This window comes from Microtus oregoni, unplaced genomic scaffold (genome assembly GCF_018167655.1).
Source record: "Microtus oregoni isolate MIOR12 unplaced genomic scaffold, Mior012 000056F_ref0000123, whole genome shotgun sequence".
NCBI classification, from domain to species: domain Eukaryota; kingdom Metazoa; phylum Chordata; class Mammalia; order Rodentia; family Cricetidae; genus Microtus; species Microtus oregoni.
In genome coordinates this window covers 11,761,111-11,785,525 of record NW_024543832.1, presented here as the reverse complement: position 1 = coordinate 11,785,525, position 24,415 = coordinate 11,761,111, and the positions used below count along the sequence as shown (strand labels likewise).

Genomic DNA, 24,415 nt, shown 5'->3' with positions numbered 1-24,415 from the left:
GGAAGAAGGAGATGGAACGAGAGAACAAGGAGAGGAAGATGCTAGGGGCCAGCGGCCAAGCTATACAGCAAGCCATGGAGAAAGAAGTAAAGAAAGGTATACAGAAATAAAGAAAGATAAAAGCCCAGAGGCAAAAGACAAACTGGTTAAGTTAAAATGAAAGAGAGAGAGAGAGAGAGAGAGGAAAGAAAGAAAGAAAGAAAGAAAGAAAGAAAGAAAGGTCAGAAATGAGTCAAGCTAGGGGTAGGCATTTTACTATTATTAATAGCTATTATTAGTAACTTCTATTTCAGATATCTAGTTTGTATAATCAATTTAAATATGGGTAAAATTATTTCTCACTAAAATCGTGTTAGATTCAGAAGTGACCAAAATATTCACAAAGGTTCCATTGTTAAAAATTTTAACTTGAGAGGTAAGTCCTTTGTCTAACTCCCAATGCTTGCCATTTTCCATAGAGGAGTAAACTCAAGTGTGTTCTCTAACACAGAATGCATTTGCAATAGAAAATGTTCTGAAAAAATAGTCACATCTCCCTGGTTAGTTTTGAAAGGATGGAACTGACATCTAAGAATTCTTCCTTTAGGGGCTGGAGAGCTAGTTCAGTAGTTAAGAGCACTGGCTAGTCTTCCTGAGGACCCATGTTCAAGTCCCAGCACTGACAAGGAGGTTCACAACTATCTGTAACTCCAGTCCCACAGAATCCAATAATTTCTTCTGGCCTACAAGGTGAACAGGCAAGTACAGACATGCATGCAGGCAAAACACCCATACACATTAATAATAACAATAATAGTAATGACAACAACATAATTTTTAATTTAAAAACTCTTCCTTGGGAGAAATGGCTCTTTGGTTAAGCACACTTGTAGGTCAGGCAATTCTCAAAGGCCTGAAACTGCAGCTCCAGAGAACCCGGAGAACCTGACGCCTGACACTCCAGCTCCGGAGAACCTGACGCCTGACACTCCAGCTCCGGAGAACCTGACGCCTGACACTCCAGCTCCAGAGAACCTGACGCCTGACACTCCAGCTCCGGAGAACCTGACGCCTGACACTCCAGCTCCGGAGAACCTGACGCCTGACACTCCAGCTCCGGAGAACCTGACGCCCTCTTCTGGACTCTGAAGGTACTTGTACTCACATGTGCACAAACCTACACAAACACATAAATTTAAGATAAAAAGTATTCCTCAGTGGGACATTGTTACACTTGTCTGCAATCCCAGCACATGGGTATCAGAGGCAGGACTGTGAGATCAAAGTCAGCTGGACTACGGAGACACATATTGTCTCAAAAGCACAAAGTTGACTAATGAAAAGTTACCCTATAATGGTAGCCCATGTCTGAGATCCTAGCTCTTGGGAGACTGAGGCAGAAAGGTCGCAAGCCTGGGACACATACTGAGACTCTGTTTCAAAAAACAATTAGGAGGGCTGGAGAGATGGCTCAGAGGTTAAGAGCACTGGCTACTCTCTTCCAGAGGTCCTGAGTTCAAGTCCCAACAACCACATGGTGGCCCACAAGCATTTGTAATGAGATCCGGTGCCCTCTTCCTGACTGTAGGCATAAGCAGACAGAATACTGTATACATAATAAATAAATAAAATGTTTTTAAAACTTAGGAAAAAAATAAGCATCTTTTTTTTTCGTTGGGGCTCCGGAGAGGGGTCTATGTGTAGCCTGCTCTGGAACTCACTTTTTAGAAGAGGATAGCCTCGAACTCAGAGATCTGCCTGGGACTCAAGGCATGTGCTACCATGCATATCAAAAGTAATCATCTTTCAAAAAATAAGATAATTAGAATCTTAGATATTAAGAAAAAAGTCTTGGATACATACTTTAGTCCCATTCTGAACTTCTGACCCACAAACTCTTTAAGTTTAACAAAAGCCCCTAACTTTGGAATTGGAAAGCACAGTCACTATGAATGCATTTACACTGTAGCAACAGATCCTGTGCATATACACACAACTAACACGGTTTCACAAAGTCAGAGCGTACTGATACTTTCCACCCTCTCCTCCCCTCAGCCCGTCCTCCACCTCCTCATTAAGGAACATCGGTCTGGCCTCAGATCCAAGCTCTCCTGCCTTAGCCTCCTTAGTACTGAGAATTATAAGAGTTGACCACCAATATGCTTCTGTTTCTCGTTTATAAAATACTGGTTATGCAAAAGACTAATTCATAATTTAGTCTGAAAAACACTTTTGTCTGTACTCTCTTTTCACAGGTGAATTCACAAACTTAGTACAAAACCTTCATAAGACCTTCACATCCAATTCCTAAGTCAAAGCTCTTTTTATTGTACCAGGCTAACAGCCCACATGAATTACAAAATATATGCAGAGCCCATGTGTTACGATTTATAACTAGAAGCTTCTCACAAACTCACATATCTCAGATTAGAGTGAAAAACCAAGAACCTACAAGGAGGTCATAAAGGAATCAGGAAGAGCTAAGAGAAACCGAGATGTTTCTTTTTTAACCATATCTTAGATTTCTCTTTCCCTTCCATATTCCAAAATCTACTTCCCTCCTATTTCTTTTTTCCTATGCTTATCAAGCATGACAAAAGTGAAATTTTAAAATATTTTAAATGCTATTTAAAGAAATTTTGCAATCATAGTCAAGGTTGCAATTTTGCAATCATACTCTGTCATACTCAAGGAGGAAGTTGAAGAGATGGCTCAGCATCAAGAGCACAGGCCTTCCAAAGGACCCAGGTTCAATTCCCAGTACCCACGCTGTGACTTACAACAATCTTTAACTCCAGTTCCTGGGCACTCAATGTCTTCTTCTGACATCTGTGGGCACCAATACCCACAAGGGGTATGCAGACATACATACAGGCAAAACACTAATATACATGATTGTTTTTAAACAGGCTACCTAGAAATTTCAACGTTTCTTTTTAAAGGTTACTTTTTATTTATTTGCTTGTTGTTTTTGTTTTGTGATATTTTGAAACTGTGTCTTGCTGTGTAGCCTTAACTGGCTCAGTCTCACCACATTGGTCTCAACTCATAGAAATGTAATTGCCTCTACCTCCTGATTGCTAGGATTAAAAGTATGAACTATTACTTCTGGCACCATTTGTTTGTTTTTTTTTTCATTTTTTGGCATTTATGTATTATGTTCATGGTCTCACACATGCCATGACATGTCTGTGGAGATCAGAGGACAATGTTTCGAGTTGGTGCTCTCTATCCAACATGTGGGTCCTAGAGAAGGAACTCAGGTCATCAGGCTTAGTGGCAAGCATTGTGACCTGCTTAGCCATGTCACTATCCCTGTTTGCTTGTTTTTAAAGATAGGTCTTGCTGCGTAGCCCAGGCTGATTTCAAAACTGCAATCCTCCTGCCTCAGCTTGCTAAGTGCTGGGGATTCACCTATATACAAGCTACCAGAAGGCTTTTGTTTGTTTATTTATACAATTGCCCATGGCCTGAGGCTATTTGTGTGATATTTCTACAGCAAAAAAATTTTCATCTCTGATTATTTTTGTTTTTGTTTTGTTTTGGTTTGGTTTTTCTAGACAGGATTTCTCAAATGTCTTTACTATCCTGGAACTTGCTCTTGTAGAGCAGGCTGGCCTTGAACTCAGAGATTAAAGGCGTGAGCACCACCGCCTGGCTTCATCTCTGCTTTTTTTTTTCTTTTTCTTTTTCTTTTTCTTTTTTTTTTATTTGTGGATTTTCGAGACAGGGTTTCTCTGTGGTTTTGGAGCCTGTCCTGGAACTAGCTCTTGTGGACTAGGCTGGTCTTGAACTCACAGAGATCCACCTGCCTCTGCCTCCAGAGTGCTGAGATTAAAGGCGTGCGCCACCACCACCCGGTGCATCTCTGCTTTTTTGATAGGATTTTAAATTATTAACAGTAGTAACAGATTAGCAGTTTCTTAGAAGATTACTAGTAATTGTTCCCTGCTAAAGCAAAAGTCTGTTTAATAATTTAATTCTATACATTACTGCTGATTGTTGTTTCGATTTCAAAATTGTAGATAATTGATAAAAACATTATAAGTCACATTACAGTTTAAATCCTAGTCCCGAAACTTAATGTATGATTATAGGCAGAATATTTAAACTCTCTGAACCCAAGTTTCTGCATTTTTATCCTGTATTTTAGAGATTTTGGGTTTTATTTTTATGTATGTGTATGTATGCACACATGCTCACATATATTTATACCATGTATTTACAGGTGCCCATGGAGGCTAGAAGAGGCATCTGATACAGGTGCTGGCAACTAAACTAGGGTCCTCTGAAAGAGCAGTAGACAATGCTAACTACTGAGCCATCTCTCCAGCCTCTATCCTACATTATCTTCATAATTAAAACACTAAACAGATAACAATCGAATTGTGAGAGTTGAGGACAAGTATGATATCTCTTACCTGGGACATTTTACCTAGGAAGCATGAGCAAAATTGGTTTTTATTACTGGAAAATTCAAGTTCAATGAGTAAAGCCATTGGTGAAACAACCATGAAGTATATTTACTCTTAGTTGAAAACATTACACACATGGAGCTCACCAGATAAAGGCATCTGCCAAGCATGGTAAGTAGAGTTTGACCCTCAGGACTCAGAAGGTAGGAGAATCGACAAACATGAAATGTGGCACAGAGGGTACACATATTTAAATAAATGTAAAAAAAGATTAAGCCAAATTATTTAAATTTCATGCGTTAAAAAAAAAACTGAAGGCCAGTGATAATGGCACAGATCTTTAAATCCTAGCAGAGACAGGAGCTCTGTGAGTTCAAGGCCAGCCTGGTCTACAAAGTTAATTCCAGTACAGCCAGGACTACACAGAGACACCCTGTCTCAAAAACAAAAGATAAAAAAAAAAAAAAAAACAGAAAAAAACAAGAAAGAAAACTGGAAAGTCGAAAGTTGAAAATTGATCACTGAACACACTGCCATAAACTTATTTAAGTAGAGTGTGTGTCTACTGTACACAGAATTCACTTTAAGGGCTTTTCAAGAAGCAAGAGTCAAAGGCCCTGAGTGTGAGATGAGAGCCCACTATGGAGGAACTCTTGACCTTTGGATCTATTGCCTCAGCTAAGGACAGCTTAGGTGATGATGTCAGAAAGATCAATAAAAAATTTAAGCGGGTGGGGGGTCACAGGAGAGGTCAGAGGGGGGAAGGGAGGAAGGGATGGTAGCAAAGTAAAATGTATAGCACAATAAAAACAATAAAAAAGAAAGAAGAAAATGTAAGCAGAAAGTAATTACTATTTTCTTTAAATATGTTGATTTCATCTTAAAGAAAATAAAAAAAACAACTCTTCATTTGTTTTAGAATATATTAGAATGGGAAGTTAAAAGATGTGGGATCAAATCTCACATTTGATTTTTAATATCTATTAAGGGAGTAAGCTGGCTGTGTTTCCTTAGAGAAACTAATTAACCTCTCCGGGCTTCAATCCTCACGGCAGTGCAACACAAATATTGACTCTGTCTTTGGAAGACCCTCTCTGAGCATTACATCTGGAGTCTAAACCACGTCTGATGAGTCCCAGAGAAAACCTATATGTAACTCTGAATCACCATTTCCAAGCTTCTTCTGGCTCATCCTGAGGTCTGTGAGCCAAGATTTACAGGAAATAACAGCTCTAGGAGGGAATACTTTCCACCCACAGTAGAAATTTACCCTCTGCCAATACTCTATCCTTCTCCCACTCTCATTCCCTCCGGCCTTCCAAGCAGTCCTTGGTGAGTAAGGCTAAGAATTAATCAAATTTAAAGAAGCAAAACCATGCCTAAAGGAGGCAGGAAACTTCCCAGCACCTAGAAGGCAGCAGCAGAGGGTTCTCTGTGAATTCAAGGCCAGACTGGTGTATAAGATGAGTTACTGACAAACCAGGACTACACAGTAAGACTCTTGTCAAGTTGAAAAAAAAATTTTTTAAAAGACAAGATTATGGGCAACAAGGAAACTGTTAAAGACTTGATATTTACAGGATACCAGCAAGTCTTCAGAACGCAGGCACGCTTCACACAGAACTACGATCAGAGGGCTCAGGTGTGTGCTTGTGAGTTCTCACCAGCAGAAAAGCACTCTTGTCACTTAGTACAAAGGAGGAACACTGCACTGGCAGGGAAAGGAATGCTGAAGCACAGATCCATTTTCTGAACCAAAATGTCTGTCTGTAAGCATAGAAACGTATTTCTCTACAAAGTGTCTTTAGGCTAGGTGTGGCAATATACTCATACTCCGGAAATCCAGCACTTGGGAGGCTGAGGAAGGAGTAACCCTGCGAATTCAAAGCCAAACTGGACCACATTGTGAGTTCAAGACTACCCGGGGCTACATGGGAAGACCCTGCCTCAAAAGAGCAAAAACAGACAGCGCCTAATGAGATGACGAGCAGATTTCAATCCCAGGACCCATACAATAGGAGAGAACTGTTTCCAGTTATCCTCTGACCTCCACACTTGTGCTATGGCATACACGCATCCTTATACACACACACAATAAATTAACAAATGAATAAACAAGGTAAATGTAAAAATTGATTAAAAAGAGAAAGAAGGCCGGGCATGGTGGCACATGCCTTTGATCCTATCATAATCCACAGAGGAAGGCAGATCTCTGAGAGTTCCGGACCAGCTTGGTCTACAAGGTGAATTCCAGGCCACCTGCAGCATGACCCACTGGTTGCGCAATATACTGCATTACACAGCACCCTGGGAACATAACACTGTGTCACTGACAGTCAATACCTACACAGAGAAACCCTGACAAACAAACAAACAAACAGAAAAAGAATATCCTTAGGATATTTAAACATAGGGATGAACTCATCCAAAGGCCAGCTTATCATACAGAAAACCTATACCCCCATCCACCCATTAAAACAGACACATCTTTTTCTTTGCATTATTTAAAATACTATTTTATTCTAAACATTTAGTACTTACTGAACTTTATAATAATATTGTGCTTTATTATAGCAGCTCAAATCTAAACAGTCCAATTGTATACATTTAGACAATGGTTAAATAAAACAGACAAGTCCAAATGGAATTTGTTAATGTATGGCTTATTTGTTTTGGAATGTGTGTGTGTGTGTTTTTTTGTTTGTTTGTTTTTTTTTGAGACAGGGTTTTGGGACAGCCCTGGCTGTCCTAGAACTTGCTCTATAGATCAGGCTGGCCTCGAACTTACAGAGATCCGCCTGCTTCTGCCTCCCAAGTGCTAGAATTAAAGGTATTCACCACCATGACCAGCATTAATACATGTTTTAATGTGCCTTCATGTTATATCACATTAAAAATACACTGGCCAGTTCATTGCAAGTGTGTGAGAACAAAGACATCTGCATTGCCTTTATTACAGAGCAGCTTAAACTCCAACCATACTAAGAACTAACTTGATACGATCTCAGCAGTGATGAGGACACGCAATTTTGAAAACTGTTTTAGAAAGGACTTAAGACTTCTTCAGTCATGGCTGTAAGCCAAGAATATGTTCAAATCTCTAATGTGGTTAACTTCAAAGACAACACATGAGGCCTGTTTATTTGTGAAAGATAATTTTCTTGTATTCCAATTAGATGGTTGTTTAGACCAGCTCTGGGTCTCAGGGAATGACATGTTTATTTTGATTGATATAGTGTGTGAGTGTGAGTGTGTGTGTGTGTGTGTGTGTGTGTGTATAAAATAAAGCTTAAAGAAATTTCAGAAAACCTTAGAAATCTGCACTAATTCCTTTACAATACTGTTTGCAAGTGACCCTTTCTGTGAGTGAGTAGACTCAAACATTTTTTTAATTAAACTATAAATTAAAACGCCTTTAAAAGGACACTTGGCATGACCCACTGGTTGCACAGTACACTGCATTATACAGCACCCTGGGAACCTAGAACTGTGTCACCGACCTTCGCTGCTTTGGGGCTATCATTACACTGCAAGCATAACACATACCAAGTACCTGCTAACACAGGGGAAAAGATTCACCATTTAGACAGATAATTAAGATATTCTATGTAAAGTCAGAAAATCGACTCCTCTACCAAATAAGCAATTCTAGTGTATTAAAAAAGAAAACACTAGCCATAGGCCATTAATAGTGTTACTGTCTATATAGGAAAAGTCGGTATGTCTGGAGTGAATTTTTCCCTGAGGAAAAATGCAAGAAAGAACCACCAGAATCAAAAGCTCACTAGTCTCAAAACAAACCAAGAATTCAATCTAAGAAATTAATTTATCTATATCATCTTCTAGTGTCAGATTGATTTTGTACACCAGTTCATTCAGTGTAACCAAAAAGGAAAAAGGTCATAAAACCATGAAGTATTTTAAGGTTCTATCCATCAAATAAGTTAAGAATTTGAAGCTAGGGGAGGTAGGAGGAGAAGCTGAGGGAACGGGATAGTGGAGATGGAGCAAGGACAGAGATGAGAGCAAGGAAGGTGATAGCTTGACTGAGGGAGCCATTATAGGGTTAGTAGAAACCTGACTCTATTCCCAGGAATCGACAAGGATGACCCCAGCTAAGACCCTAAGCAATAGAGAAAAGGGTATCCGAACTGGCCTTGCCCTGTAGTCAGACTGATGAATATCTTAAATATCACCATAGAACCTTCATCCAGCAACTGATGGAGAGACCTGTAGCAGAGCACTGGACTGAGCTCCCAAAGTCCAGTTGAAGAGTGGGAGGAATGAGAGTAAGAACAAAGAGGTCAAGACCAAGCCACTGAGACAGTCTACCTGAGCTAATGGGAGCTCATCAACTCCAGCCAGACAGGAAGCAACAAGCATAGGACCAAACTAGTCCCTGTAAATGTGGTCTGCATGGCTGGGGCAGACTGAGGGGCCACTGGCAGTGGCACCAGGATTTATCCCTACTGCTTGTACTGGCTTTTTGGGAACCTGTTCTCTTTGTATGAATACCTTGCTCGGCCTAGATATAGTAGGGAGGGCCTGGGACCTTCCCCACAGCAATGTGTCTTACCCTCTCTGAGGAATGGATGAGGTGAGAGAGGTCAGTGGAGGGAATGGGAGAAGGGGAGGGAGTGGGAACTTGGATTGGTATGTATAATGAAAAAAAAGATTGTTTTCTTTTTAAAAAAATAAAAAGAAATAAGGAAAGATATTTTTAAAAAAGGGAATTTGAAACTAATACAAAAATTCATTCTATACTTATCGAATGCAAAAAAAAAAACCCCTAAATGATGATTTTGTTTTGTCTGTTTGTTTATAGGTTCTCACTGGTTCACCATGAGTTCAGTACCTGGAACCAACATAATATAAAGAACCAATTCCTAAGAGTTGTCCTCTGACTTCTACACACACACACACACACACACACACACACACACGCACACACAGGGGAGTGAGTGGACAGGGAGAAATTTTTTTAAAAAATTAAGAACTCATTCAACATAAATCACATGCTGTTAAACTGCATGAAAGGAGCATTTAGTGGGGCTAAGGGCTTCTCATCTAGTTTGCTGACTTCAAGCAGCAATTGGTGAAATAAAAGACAGATACAGCACACAGCAATAAAGCACAGCACAAAGTGCAGGCACTCGAGGGGCCCCGTGTAAGCTGGGTAGTGAAGTTTTATGTAGACAACTTGACCGTGAAGAATGAAGATTTTTGGATTAACTGATTTGCAGGGTGGTCTTAATATTTTATATATGTGCCACACTACATCAATTTTTCTCTTCTAGGCAGATGACACCATGTCACTCTACACTCTACAAGGTACTGGCAGCAGTGACTGCTTCCCCACATATATGAACACTGTCTCCACTCACTCACTCTCTACAAACACTAGCACCACTTCCTCCCGTACCGTCCCAGATGTGTGTGGGAGTAAGAATATACCCAAGGCTGGCCAAATATTTACAAGTGTTATAACCTCTTAATGAAAAGTTGCCTTTATTAGTATGGCAACATCTTATCTCTTCATCTCTAACTAGCTTTGGCTTGAAGCTTACTTTAGCCCATATAAGGGCAGCTATGTCTGCTTATATACAGCTTCCATTTGCCTGGCAATATTTTTCCATCTTTTGATATTGAGTTTTTTGCTATCTTTGCTGGCTAAATACATTTCTTGAAGACAACATATACTTGGTTCTTACTATTTAATCCAGTCCATTAGTCTATACCTTTTTAATGGTAGGTTGAGGTCATTTATATTGAAAGTTATTATAGAAAGGATTTTGTTATTTCCTATGAATGTGTTTAATGATGTTCTGTTTTGCTAATTATTGGTATTTCTTTTCTTTCCTCCCACACTACTTTGGAGGTTGTCAGGTCTAGTGTGATTATCTGTTCCTTTCACAGAGTGTACACTTCCGTGTACTCAGGAGGAGGAGGCCATCTTGCCATCCCACTAATCAAATTTTAAAGAGGTCATCTTTGACTATACAGTAAGTTCCAGGCTAGCCTAGGCTACAGGAAACAAGAGAATAGCAACTGACTTGTAAAAAATTATTGATCCTTTACAAATTCAAACTCCACAGTTGACTATTAAATGTTTAATAAAGACCCACCCTTGCTTTCTTAAATCCTGGAAGCTAGATATATTTTAAAATTTAGAATGTTACAGACTGTAGGAAGGCTGACCCAATGGAACACTAAAGTAGTTTATAAACTGCCCCAGAGGAAACTCATGCAATTTGCCACTTTACGGACACTCTTGACAGGTGCTAAACAAAACAAACACATTTGCCTCAGACAGTTCTACAGAGTTTCATAGTAGTTTGTTTCACTGCTAAATTGATTCATTTCTATTAAAATTGGCTATTTTAATGTCAACTTGACACGAACTGGATTCATTAGAGAAGGATGCCTCAATTAAGATAATACCTCCATAAAATCGGTCTGTAGACAAGCCTGTAGGGCATTTCCTTAGTGACTGATATGGGAGGGCGCAGCCCAAGGTAGGTGGTGTCATCTGTGGGCTTGTGGTCCTGGGTTCTTTAAGAAAGTAGGCTGAGCAAGCCATGGAGAGTAAGCCAGAAACAGCACCCTCAATGGGCTCTGCATCAGCCTCTGCCTCCAGGTTCCTGCCCAGTTGGAATTCCAGTCCTGACTTCCCTCAGTGATGACAGTGCTGAGGAGGTAGAAACCAGACAAACCCTTTTCTTCCCATGTTTCGTTACAGCAGCAGTAACCTCAACAAAGACACCCAGCCTTAATTTATTTTTACCAGTTTTCAGAGCTTTGGTAATTCAGAAATATGGATCAAAAGATTACAGCCTACATTTAAGCCGTAATAATTATTTTATGATGTTTCAGATATATTTGGTGTCCCAAGAAATCCATACTGTAATGGTGATATTTTGCCATTCAGCACCTCGTCAGTGAACATAAAATCCTCCAGCTTAAATTCAAGAGTCCTAATAAACATGTTTGATGGCTGATCTTGGATGTCAACTTGACGACATCTGAAATCAACGAAAACCCAAACAGCTGGGCCGCCTGTGAAGGATTTTCTTGACTGGATCATTTGAGGTGGGAAGAGCTACCAGAATTCTGGCCACACCTTCTGGTGGCAGTCTATATAAAAGGACATGGGAGAAGGAAACCTTTGCCAAGCTGTCTTGTTTCAGAGGCAATCCTTCAGGGTGTTAAAATAGACTTTTTCAGGATTTTGATAGGCATTGAAGGCTGATAGCTCTCTTGGATTTCCTGGGACTGCCGAGACATCCTCTGGCCTTGTAGACTGAACAACTACCTAACTCTTGGCCTGAAGATCCATTATTGCACTGCTTGGACCACAGCCTGTAAGCCACTTAAATAAATCCCTTTTATATTTTTTTCATTCTTTTATCTCTGTTCCTTTATTGAACCCTAATAACTCATGTTCAAAGTAAAAAAAAATTAGAAAAAAAAATTTAATTAAAATACACACACATATACATACACAAATCCACCACAATCCAACAACCCCACAATCCTCTACTTAGATGTAACTATTATCATCATTAATTTTAAAGAGATGATGTTCATTATATTGCCCAGGCTAGCCCCCAGTTCCTGTGTTCAGTGATCCTTATGTCTAAGCTTTTCAAGCAGGTGGGACTACATTGCCACACTACATAATATCACAATTATTTCAATTTTTAAGCAAAACTTATAGTCAATTTTTCACTTTTTTCACTTTTTTATACAGGTTAAAATAATTAGAATTAAACATGTCTATATTCTTAGGAAATTTTTTGTTTGTAGATTTGGGGTTTTGGTTTGTTTTTGCTCTCACCAATTTGAATATTCTCTCAACCAGAGACAGTGTTTCTCTGTGCAGAAGAGTCCTGAATGTCCTGGAGGCTTTTCTGAAAGGTCTAATACACTTATCTCTACCAATATTGTTTCCCACCATTTATATCTTTTTTCAAAAATGTGAAATCTCATTTGATGTAGGTGGGTCTTCTTTCTATGTGTTGCTTTCATTGGTTAATTAATAAAGAAACTGCTTGGCCTGATAGGTCAGAACATAGGTAGATGGAGTAGACAGAACAGAATGCTGGGAAGAAGGGAAGTGAGTCAGACGCCATGATTCTTCGACCCGAGACAGATGTAGGCTAGAATCTTTCCCGGTAAGCCACCACCCCGTGGTGCTACACAGATTATTAGAAAAGGGGTAATCAAGATATGAGAATTAGCCAATAAGAGGCTAGAACTAATGGGCCAGGCAGTGTTTAAAAGAATACAGTTTCCGTGTAATTATTTTGGGTAAAGCTAGCCGGGAGCCGGGAGCCGGGCCGCAGCCCACAGCTCCTTCTACACTCATTTTTATTTTACTTTATTGTTTTGGTTTTTCAAGACAGGGTTTCTCTCTGTAGCTTTGGAGCCTGTCCTATAACTCGCTCTGTAGGCCAGACTGGCCTCAAACTCACAGAGATCCACCTGCCTCTGCCTCCCAAGTGCTGGAATAAAGGCATGAGCCACCACTGCCCAGCAATTTCTCTTTATTTCTTAATCTTTTTCTTTTATCTTGTTTTATCTCATTTAGCCCATAATAATCTATATAGTTAAGATGAGCTTAAACTCTCTTTTGTTTGGTAATTCATTGTTTTGTGGTGTTTTTTTGTTTTTGTTTTTGTTTTGGGGGTTTTTTGGTTTGTTTTTTGTTGTTGTTGTTGTTGTTGTTTTTGTTTTTTGTTTTTTGAGACAGGGTTTCACTAAGTACCCTTGGCTGGCTTGGAGCTCACTATTTAGACCAGGCTGGCCCCAAACTCATTGAGATCCATCTGCTTTGTTTGGTTCTGCCCCTGCTGGGAATAAGGTCTGCACCATCACACCCAAGGACCTTAAAACCTTGATAGTCAAGGGCTGGAGAGATGGCACTTAGGTTAAGAGCCATCAATTCAATTCCCAGCAACCACACAGTGGTTCATAACCACCTGTAGTGAGATCAGATGCCCTCTTCTGGTGTACAGGTGGACATGTAGAGCACTCATATACAGAAAATAAATCTTTAAAAAGAATCCTGGTACCCTTACTTCACTCCCAAGTCTGTCGCACACTTCTCTTTCTCAAGCTGGAAAATAAACAGCGAATCCCAGCCCTGTTACTGAGCTATACCACCACTCCAATTACTTTGTTACTGAGCTACACCACCACTCCAATTACTTTGTTACTGAGCTATACCACCACTCCAATTACTTTATTACTGAACTATATATACCACCACTCCAATTACTTTATTACTGAACTATATATACCACCACTCCAATTACTTTGTTACTGCACTATATATACCACCACTCCAATTACATTATTACTGCACTATATATATACCACCACTCCAATTACTTTGTTACTGAGCTATACCACCACTCCAATTACTTTGTTACTGAGCTATACCACCACTCCAATTACTTTATTACTGAGCTATACCACCACTCCAATTACTTTGTTACTGAGCTATACCACCACTCCAATTACTTTGTTACTGAGCTATACCACCACTCCAATTACTTTGCTCTAATCACTAATTTCTCCCTTCAAATTGATCTGATCTGAGTCTATTTTTCATATGTGGCTTTAATTCTGAGAACTCCATCTTTAAATCCTTCAATTTCATTTCTACATATTTCTTATTCATAACATTTTAATTTTTGGTGAACACTTGTTTCTATAGATTTTTTAAACAGTCATTTTGGAATCATTCTACTATTTCCATTCGATTTTAAGTGAATTTACCTCCTGTTGGCTGTACCTATTTATTTTCTGAAGGTCTTACTTCTTTCTTCAATCTCAGACTTTCTCCTTCTCCCAGGAGTTTTCAGGCAGGTCACTACAGTTACAGAGCAGATGACCTCCAAGTCCAGTGCTCTTGTTGTAATGATCTGCCTCTTTAAGAGACAAGCCACGCCCACTCCCTCCCTGCTTGCAGCCTTAGTCTCTCTCTCTTCTCCATCTTCCTCTGGAAGAAGCAGCTGCTGCCTCTCCCCACTTCTCCCCTTCCCCCCTCCCTCCCCTTCTCTTCTCTCTCTCTCTCTCTCTTTCTCTCTCTCTCTTTCTCTCTCCCCTCTTCTCCTCTTATCTCATCCCCTCCATAACCCACCTAATAAATGTCCAACTTCACTCTGCATGGTATGCCTATCTGTCTCTCGCCCACCCGCCAGGGACCTTCAGACCTGCCACATGGTCTCACGCCCAAGGACTGGCTGCTTTCTGACCGCTGCCCCCTGCCTGCCGGGGATCCCACAGCAATTCTGAATAATCATTATACTTGTACTAGGTGATAGTAGGGAATTTACAGCTCCCGATACTGAGCCAGCTACTTCTGTCTTCACTTCAGACCAGTTTATTGAAGCAACAGTGGGGCACAGATGAGTTCAGCCTGCTCTCAGGCAACTACAGCCCAGGTCCTTGTTTCACCAAGGATATCTGGCTCCAGAACCCCCACCAAGTTATTTCCACCAGTTCCTGAGCTGCATACTTCATCCCTTGGAGATGTTTATCTTTTTTTAAATTTTAGATGGCTTGTCTTTTAAGGGTCCACAGCATAGGATCCTCTGAGCAAACTCACTAAACTGCCTAGGCTGGCCCAGAACTTATGGTCCTCCTACCTCAGACTCTTGTGCTGTTACAACATGTATATGCCACCAAGTCTACCTCTTGTTAAGTATTTCTGTTTCTTTTCTTTTTAAAATTTACTAGTGGAGAATTTGGAGCTGAGTAGACACCATAAGATAAGCAATACCATAATAATAGTAGTTATTCAACATTTGTTCAGATTTGTTCAACATTTACTATATTTTATGTCTATTTTCTTAATAGCTAACAATTTCATGAGGTAGATGCTCTTACAGACTCTATTTTACAAGGGAAAACAGATGCACAAAGCAGGTAAATACCCTTACCACGATAATCAGCTATTAGGACAGGAATCACACCACATGTCTTAATTCCAGAAACCACAACCTTATCCACTGCCTTCCACCCTGACTAGAAAGCTCTTTAGACCTTCATTTCCTTTGCTTCCCATCCCATTTCACACAGAGATGGGATTTTAATCAGTGGAGGAAAAAGGAGCCATGTTCCAGGATGGAGTGGAGCTCGTCAGCTCATCTTTAGTATTATTCAGTCTGGTCCTATATTTAAAATCAGAAGTCTTTAATGCCAGTCTTTGCCTAGAGCCCTTTACATGTTTCTTGAGCTCAAGCACCTCCATGCCTGTCCCGATTCTCAGGGCTAGTCAGTCTGTCTCTCTTTCTCACTCCATCCTCCCACAGCCCAACATTCATTGCATACAAGTACATAAAGGCCAGTAAAGGATCTTATACAAACTGTGTTGAGAAGAATTTGCTTTCTATTCCTTCATAGCCTAATGACTTAAAGGATTAAACTGTAAATATAAGAGAAAAGGCTGACTCCACAAAAGCAGGACTGAGCCAGCGACCTGGGCCGGAGGAGGCCTGGGATGGTGAAGTCTACAGCAGCAGAAGCAGATCCAGACCAGGGACATTTACAGAAGTAGGACTGGGCCAGCGACCTGGGCAGGAGCGGACCCAGACTAGGAACATTTACAGAAGCAGGACTGGGCCAGCAACCTGGGCCGGAGCGGGTCTGGGATGAACTCTATGGGAGTAGGAACAGATCCAGACTAGGAACATTTACAGAAGCAGGACTGGGCCAGCGATCTGGGCCAGAGCGGTCCTGGGATGAACTCTATGGGAGTAGGAGCAGATCCAGACTAGGAACATTTACAGAAGCAGGACTGGGCCAGCAACCTGGGCCAGAGCAGACCTGAGACAGCAAACTCCACAGGAGCAGGTACAGGGGATCAACTGCTGAGTGAGTGGGCCAGAGCCAGAGACCACTGCGGGTCCAGGCATCGGTCTGGGACCTCTGAGGGAGTAGGCAGGAACCAGAAATTTCTGCAGATCTGGCTGTGAGATCAAAAACACTGATGACAACTTATGCTGAAGAGGTTGTGGGGAAAAGGGAACACTTCTGCATTGCTGGTGAGAATGCAAGCTGGTACAGCCCCTTTGGATATCAGTGTGACCTTCCTCAAAACTCGGTAATACCACTTTTGGGTATATACCCAAAGGATGCTCAATCATGCCACAAGGACATGTGTTCAACTGTGTTCATAGCAGCATTGTTTGTCATAGCCAGAACCTGAAAACAACCTAAATGCCCCTCGACCAAAGAATGAATAAGGAAAATGTGGTACATTTACAGAATGGAGTACTACACAGCAGAAAAAAAAATCTTGAGATTTGCAGGAAAATGGAGCTAGAAAACATCATTTTGAGTGAGGTAACCCAGACACAGAAAGACAATTATCACACATATTCACTCATAAGTGGTTTTTAAACATAAAGCAAAGAAAACCAGCTACAAATCACAATCCCTAGACAACAATAGGACTCGAAGAGAGACATACATGGATCTAATCTACATGGGAAGTAGAAAAAGACAAGATCTCCTGAGTAAACTGGGAGCATGGGGACCTTGGGAGAGGGTTGAAGTGGGGAGGGGAGAGGCAGGGAGAGGAGCAGAGAAAAATGTAGAGCTCAATAAAAATCCATTTAAAAAAGAAAAGTATTCTCTGTTCAGATCAGTGCCCCATTTTTTAATTGGGTTAATTAGCATTTTAAAGTCTAGTTTCTTGAGTTCTCTATATATTTTGGAGATCAGACCTTTGTCTGTTGCGGGGTTGGTGAAGATCTTCTCCCAGTCAGTAGGTTGCCTTTGTGTCTTAGTGACAGTGTCCTTTGCTTTGCAGAAGCTTCTCAGTTTTAGTAGGTCCCATTTATTCAATGTTGCCCTTAATGTCTGTGCTTCTGGGGTTATACACAGGAAGCGATCTCCTGTGCCCATTTGTTGTAGGGTATTTCCCACTTTCTCTTCTATCAGGTTCAGTGTGTTCGGGCTGATATTGAGGTCTTTAATCCATTTGGACTTGGGTTTTGTGCACGGTGAAAGATGTGGGTCTATTTTCATTCTTCTACAGGTTGACATCCAGTTGTGCCAGCACCATTTGTTGAAGATGCTTTCTTTCTTCCATTGTATACTTTTAGCTCCTTTATCAAAAATGAGGTGTTCATAGGTTTGTGGGTTAAAATCCGGGTCTTCTATACGATTCCATTGGTCGACTTCTCTGTTTTTATGCCAGTACCACACTGTTTTCATTACTGTAGCTTTCAAATAGAGTTTGAAGTCAGGGATGGTAATGCCTCCAGAAGATCCTTTATTGTATAGGATTGTTTAATTCTCAACAGAAGAAGTTCAAATGGCCAAAAGACACTTAAGGTCATGCTCAACTTCCTTAGCAATCAGGGAAATGCAAATCAAAACAACTTTGAGATATCATCTTACACCTGTCAGAATGGCTAAAGTCAAAAACACCAATGATAACCTTTGCTGGAAAGGCTGTGGAGGAAGGGGTACCCTCATCCATTGCTGGTGGGAATGCAATCTTGTGCAACCACTATGGAAGTCAGTGTTTCGGTTTCTCAGGAAATTCGGGATCAACCTACCCCTGGACCCAGCAATACCACTCTTGGGAATATACCCAAGAGATGCCCTATCATATGACAAAAGCATTTGTTCAACTATGTTCATAGCAGTATTATTTGTAATAGCCAGAACCTGGAAACAACCTAGATGCCCTTCAATGGAAGAATGGATGAAGAAAGTATGGAATATCTACACATTAGAGTACTACGCTGCGGTAAAAAACAATGACTTCTCGAATTTTGCATGCAAATGGATGGAAATAGAAAACACTATCCTGAGTAAGGTATCCCAGACCCAAAAAGATGAACATGGGATGTACTCACTCATAATTGGTTTCTAGCCATAAATAAGGGTCACGGAGTCTACAATAGGTGGATCTAAAGAAGCTAAGTAAGAAGGGGAACCCAAGGAAAAACATATAGTTATCCTCTTGGCTAAGGGAAGTAGACAAAATTGCCAGGGAGAAAATTGGGATCTTGGGGGTGGGGTGGGATGGGGGTAAGGGGAGATGGGGAGAGAAAAGTTAGAAGGGAAGGAGGTCAGGCCTTGGGAAAACAGGAGGATTGGGATAAAGGAAGGTTGGACAGGGGAGCACGGAACCACAATTCTTAGTTAAGGGAGCCACTTTAGGGTTGGCAAGAGACCTGACCCTAGAGGGGCTCCCAGGTGCCCAAGCTGAGGTCCCCAGTTAGTTCCTTGGGCAGTTGAGGATAGGGAACCTGAAATGACCCTATCCTAGAGCAATACTGACGAATATCTTGCATACCATCATTGAACCTTCATCTGGTGATGGATGGAGATAGAGACAGAGACCCACACAGGAGCACTGGATTGAGCTCCCAAGGTCCCAATGAGGAGCAGAAGGAAGGAGAACATGAGCAAAGAAGTCGGGACCACGAGGGATGCACCCACCCACTGAGACAGTGGAGCTGATCTATTAAGAGCTCACCAAGACCAGCTGGACTGTGACTGAAAAAGCATGGGATAAAACTGGACTCTCTGAGCATGGCGAACAATGAGGGCTGATGAGACGCAAAGGACAATGGCACGGGGGTTTGATCCTACGTAATGTGATGGCTTTGTGGGAGCCTAGCCAGTTTGGATGTTCACCTTCCTAGATATGGACGGAGGTGGGAGGTCCTAGGTCTTACCACAGGGCAGAAAACCCTGACTGCTCTTTGGACTGGAGAGGGAGGGGGAAAGGGGTGGGGTGAGGGGGAGAAGGGTGGGAGGAGGGGGAGGGAAATGGGAGGCTGGGAGGAGGTGGAAACTTGGTTTTTTTTTTTCTCCTTTTCTCAATAAAAAAAGAAAAAAAAAGAAAAGTAAGAGAGAAAAAGCTTATCATGGCTAGAACTGGCAAACATGATTTTAGGTTACATTATAAAAGTATGGGCTTTGATAGGGCTTAGAAGAGGAAGGGTACCTACCAGTGACTTCTACTCTGTGCAACAAGACTTTGTTGAATAGTTATTAAAACCAGACTTTGTTCAATACGCCATAAACTTTTTTGGCCTGAATAAATTTTCCTCATTTAATTTTCTTAGCAGACCACTATGGGAAGCGCATGCTCATTTTTTTAATCTTCCAGAAATTTTTCCAAAGAGGGGGAGGATGTGTTTTATAAGACATCACTAAAACTTTCCTCTGATCACCCAATGATACTTACGGACTTTTTTTTAGGTTTATAGTGCAATTTTAAACACAGGATGTACAGTGACATAGGGACTGAGAAAAAGAAAACTAGCGGTATATGAGTGAAACACTTAGGAAGAGTACTTGGAAAAAGCTCAGTATTTGCTGTTAAGAAAATTGCTATCTGTTTCCTTTTAAGTAATACTAAAGATATGACCCTTTAATAATCTTTTTTCAAGTGTGCATGTGTGCGCTGGTGCACATGTTTGCATAGACATGGAGGCCAGAAGACAATCTTAGGTGTCCACCTCCTTTGACACAAGGTCCTCACTAGCTATAGCTTGCCAGTCAGCCTAAGGACTCTGCTTCACCTTCTCAGTGCTGGGGTAGAGGTACACCACCACCACCACCACATTTGGCATTTTTCATGTGTTCTGGGGACCAAATTCAGATCCTCCTGCTTTACCCGCTGATCCACCTTTCCCCACACCCTTTGAACAAACTTTAATTGTGAAGGCCAGAAGAAATCATGACAATTGGCTCAATTTTTCCTTACACCAAGTTCATAGTTGCAAACTTGCTTTGCTCTGGTGATTAAGTAGACTTGTATCTAAAGTAGATATGGCAGAACTGAAACTGGAGGCAGAGAAACCTGCTAGAAAGCTAAGCAAAAACTAAGGCAAGATCAAGTGTAAACTTCAGAGAAAGGCAGGCTCACACTACTGTGATACAGGAACCCTGGGAGAAAGTCCAGATTTAGGACGAGAGACGGATGCGCTTGCATAAATGTGGCTTTAAATGTCTGCAAATCATTTGGGGATATTCAACAGTTAAAACTAGCTTCTGAAAACTGGGTGTGGAGGCAGCCCATAAACCCCAGCACTGGTGAAATGGAGCCAGGAAGACAAGATCAAGGTCATCCTTGGTTCCAAATCATGCAGGCCAGCCTGGACTGCATGAAATTGTGAGACTTGAGAATACACAGAAATACCACATATGAAGACGCCCAATCTGAAGCCTAGACACTTAATACCATCTACGCAATCCCCAAGAGCGGACCTGTCTGCAAAATAATTTTCCTAAAAAGGCAGATACCTTATTTCACACTGGTTAATTCTCATGATCTTACTAACGCTCAGGTTTCATTTTCCCAATTCTATTTAGTTTCCAGGAGGAGAGTGGCAGCTGGATCTTACCTTCTTCTCTCTATATCCAGTTTTTAGCAGCACACCTAAAATAGCAAGTACTTGAAAGACAGACCGAAAGAACAGACTTGGCACGCGTTCAACACTACTTGGAAGGTGTTGTGTCTTCTCTGAGGTGAACTCTGAAGCAATAACTTGGATAAGACTTCCAAAGAAGAAAAAAGAAAAAAAAAGTAGTCCTTGTATAAATGTCTGCTACTCAATTATTGCTCCTACATGAAAGGATGTTACAATCTGATTCTTTCTCTGAAATCTTAGTAACTGTCTTGCCCTGAAAAGCAATCAGCCTAGAAAACAATGAAGAGTAAGATAGGAAGACAGCCTTGTCAGATGGTCTCCCACTCTCAACAATATTGACAATTTTGGCCTGACCATCTCTATCACAAGGTGATGTCTCTGTACTGCCAAGATGCCTAGAGCATTATTTAAAACATGGGTGGGAGCATCATGATGGGGGTCAGAGCAGGAAACCTCTGCTATAGGTTTCAGATGTTTACAAAGGTTCTCGGTATATAGCCCTGGCTCACCTGAGGCCTACAGAGAGATCTGCCTGCTTCTGCCATTAAATTGTTGGGATTAAAGGCGTGAGCACCACGCTAGCTTTTTGTTTGTTTTAAATTACATTTATCTGTTTATTGTGTGTACACACGAGAGTGCACACCAACCGCACGTGCCTGCGCATTGACAAGGGTGATTAGGTGTGGCAGCAGCACTTCACCCTCCGAGCCATCTTACCAGCTCTTTAAACTGTACCCCTCCTCCGCTCCACCAAAATTACCACCAGGTTCTGAGAAATGTTTCTTCTAAGATAAAATTCCCCTAGTTAAAAAACACTTCCTAGGCTGGAAGGATGATTCAGTGGTTAAGATCACCAACCAACCGCCTTCCAGAGGACCCGGGGTCAATTCCCAGCACCCACATGGCTGTTCACAACTGTCGGTAACTCTTATTTCCAGAGGATCTGATAGCCTCATACAAACATGCAGGCAAAAACACCAATGCACGTAAAATAAATTAAAAAAAAAAAAAGCAAATGTTCTTGCTCTTGCAGGAGTCGAGCTTGGTCCCCAGCACTTACATCAGGTGGCTCACAACCATCTTTACCTCCAGCTCCACGGCATCCAAAGCCCTCTTTTGGCATACAAATAACACATAGTCACACAAACACACATATATATACATTAAGAATAAAAATAAGAATTATATCCCTAGTGCTAACTGAACTTCTCATAGATTTCTAAATTCTTTTTTTAAAGATTTATTTATTTATTTACTTATTATGTATACAACATTCCTTCCATGTATGTTTGTATGTCAGAAGAGGGCACCAGATCTCATTATAGATGGTTGTGAGCCACCATGTGGTTGCTGGGAATTGAACTCAGGACCTCTGGAAGAGCAATCAGTGCTCTTAACCTCTGAGCCATCTCTCCAGCCCCCGATTTCTAAATTCTTATCCCCAATATCTATAAATACATTTCATTAATTTACTTGTTCCCCACTGACTGTATACATTAAATTGAGCTAATAATTTATAAGCCATTTTCCCTAACAGTTAAACAAAATTGGTAAAAATCTCTTAATTGTCAGGCAAATCACAGAGTAATTCACTCTAAATGCTTTATCATACAGCGATCCTGAAAGGTAAACTAATACAGAAAATAAGAAGTCAATTGCAATGGTCTCCGCATAAAATTAAAGAGTTTTGTCCCTATAGTCAAAATACCTAATCCTTTAACTTCGCTTCTGCAGATGGCTCTGGGGTAGCATTAAGTAAATTGAATTTTACTCATCAAAATTACTTACAAGTTTTAAATAGACACAAAGGATAGATATGTGCCAGTTTCCTTTTTGGTTAAAGTGATATGTAATAGAAATGATTTTATTGGGTTAAAATGTGCAGAATGCAGAAACAGTAGCAGGCATATACATATTAAATGTCAAGCATTACCACGGATCATTTTTAAAGATACACAAACAAACAGAGACATGCCTTCGATGTTTGTAAACACACTAGAATCAAAGAATAAACTTGTATCCTGACACCCTGGGTTCCTATTTCTCTTCCTTAAATGTTATTTGAACTTCAATACCTTTCATTTGTCAATATGAATAATCTCTGCCTTTCTTTCATAGAGCTTCCTTGTACCATTACTACAGATGGTAAGCACTGTTAAACTTGATCATCATTATATATAAAGTATTGCTTTTATTAAATGAAAATCTAAGGAGACAATATCTATTTACATAGTGGGGGCGGGGCCACGTGTGAAGGTCAGAGGACAACAGAAGAAAAGATTCACTCAGTCCACCACGTGGGTCCTGGAGTCTGAACTCAGGTCAGCGGACTTGGCAGCCAATGCTGCTGCTGAGCCATCCCACTGAAACACATAATCTAAAAGTTAAAACATCCTCAGGGTTTTTTTTTTTAACGTTCGTGGTATTAGACATGCACAATAACCCTCTAAGAAGAGTAGGCATACTTTAAAGCCGATGGAAAGAATTTGGGTATCACCCATTTCATCAAGAACAAGATACGGGATCCCCACTTAACCTTTTCTTTTCAGCTGAGACAAATTATTCTTTTGAACATGGAGAAGATTATGTTGAAGGTAATGGAATTTGTCTCGGCTAATCAAGAGCAGTCCCACAGTTTTAAATCAGTTTGAAGTGTCTATTTTTAGATAGAAAAATCACAGCCCTCCACTGAACACTTCAAAGACATCAAAAGATTGCACGCGCTGGACTTTATACTTATTAGGAAGAAATGTTATTTAACAAAACGGCTTTATATAAGTGAAAGCTGCAACATCAATTACATGTGTGTAAGGTGTGGGGAGAGCACTGCGCTGCTGCCAAATATGCAAAAAAAAAAAAATTCCTAACCATTTAGCCAACTGCTACCCCAGCCAAAACCTCTTAAGTGGATTCCGGCCCCGGGTTGGGGTCTCCAAACATGACTTCAGAGAAATCACACACACACACACAAAAAAAAAAAAAAATCAAAACGCTTTTGCGAACCGCCTTCCGAAAAATCCCAAGAATTTTATCTTTCTCCAGGGTTCAGGAGGCACTGGGTTCCTTCCCGCTATACCCAGGAAGGGATGCAGCTCCAGACGGGTCCTTTGGGGTCGCGCTAGCTCAGCCCGCGAGGATTCGCTCGCACGTGGCGCCAGAGGAAGGCTCGGCCCCCGAGCCAGCAGCTCTGATTGGCCCATGGCTGCCAGAGTCGGGAATGCACCTGAACGTGGTCCAAACCAAGAGGGCAAGGAGCAGCCACGCGGGCAACTCCCGGGCTGCAGGTCCTGCGTGTTGGCCCCACGAACACAAACATCCAGCCGCGCCAGCCCACGTGGGCTTGGCTCACCACAAGTGCTGTCTCCCTCCTCCCCACATCGGGCCGTTCTCACCTCAGCGCTGGCGGCGCTTCCACCTTCAGCTTTTTGGGCTTTGGCTCCTCAGCAGCTGCCATGATCGCACTCTCACCCGTTTGGCTCTACCGCGCGTCCCGCCCCTCAGCCCGGTGGCTCCGCCCCCTTGACTCGTCACCGCCCCCCCGGGCCCCGCCCCTCTTAACCCCGCCCAATCCGCGACTCTAGTCCAAAACCATTGGCTCTACGCACATCT

The 24,415-nt window shown here is 41.3% G+C and overlaps 1 protein-coding gene across 1 annotated transcript in view; it reads right to left on the bottom strand.

Annotated features, from left to right (window-relative positions):
* The window catches only part of Adk (adenosine kinase), a 386,675-nt gene extending 362,372 nt beyond the window's left edge, over window positions 1–24,303 (bottom strand). The window contains exon 1 of the mRNA XM_041638898.1: window positions 24,199–24,303. Within this exon, the coding sequence (XP_041494832.1) occupies window positions 24,199–24,260 (62 nt within the window). The 5' untranslated portion in view covers window positions 24,261–24,303. The remainder of the gene's footprint in view (window positions 1–24,198) is intronic.
* Window positions 24,304–24,415: the final 112 nt, after the last annotated feature.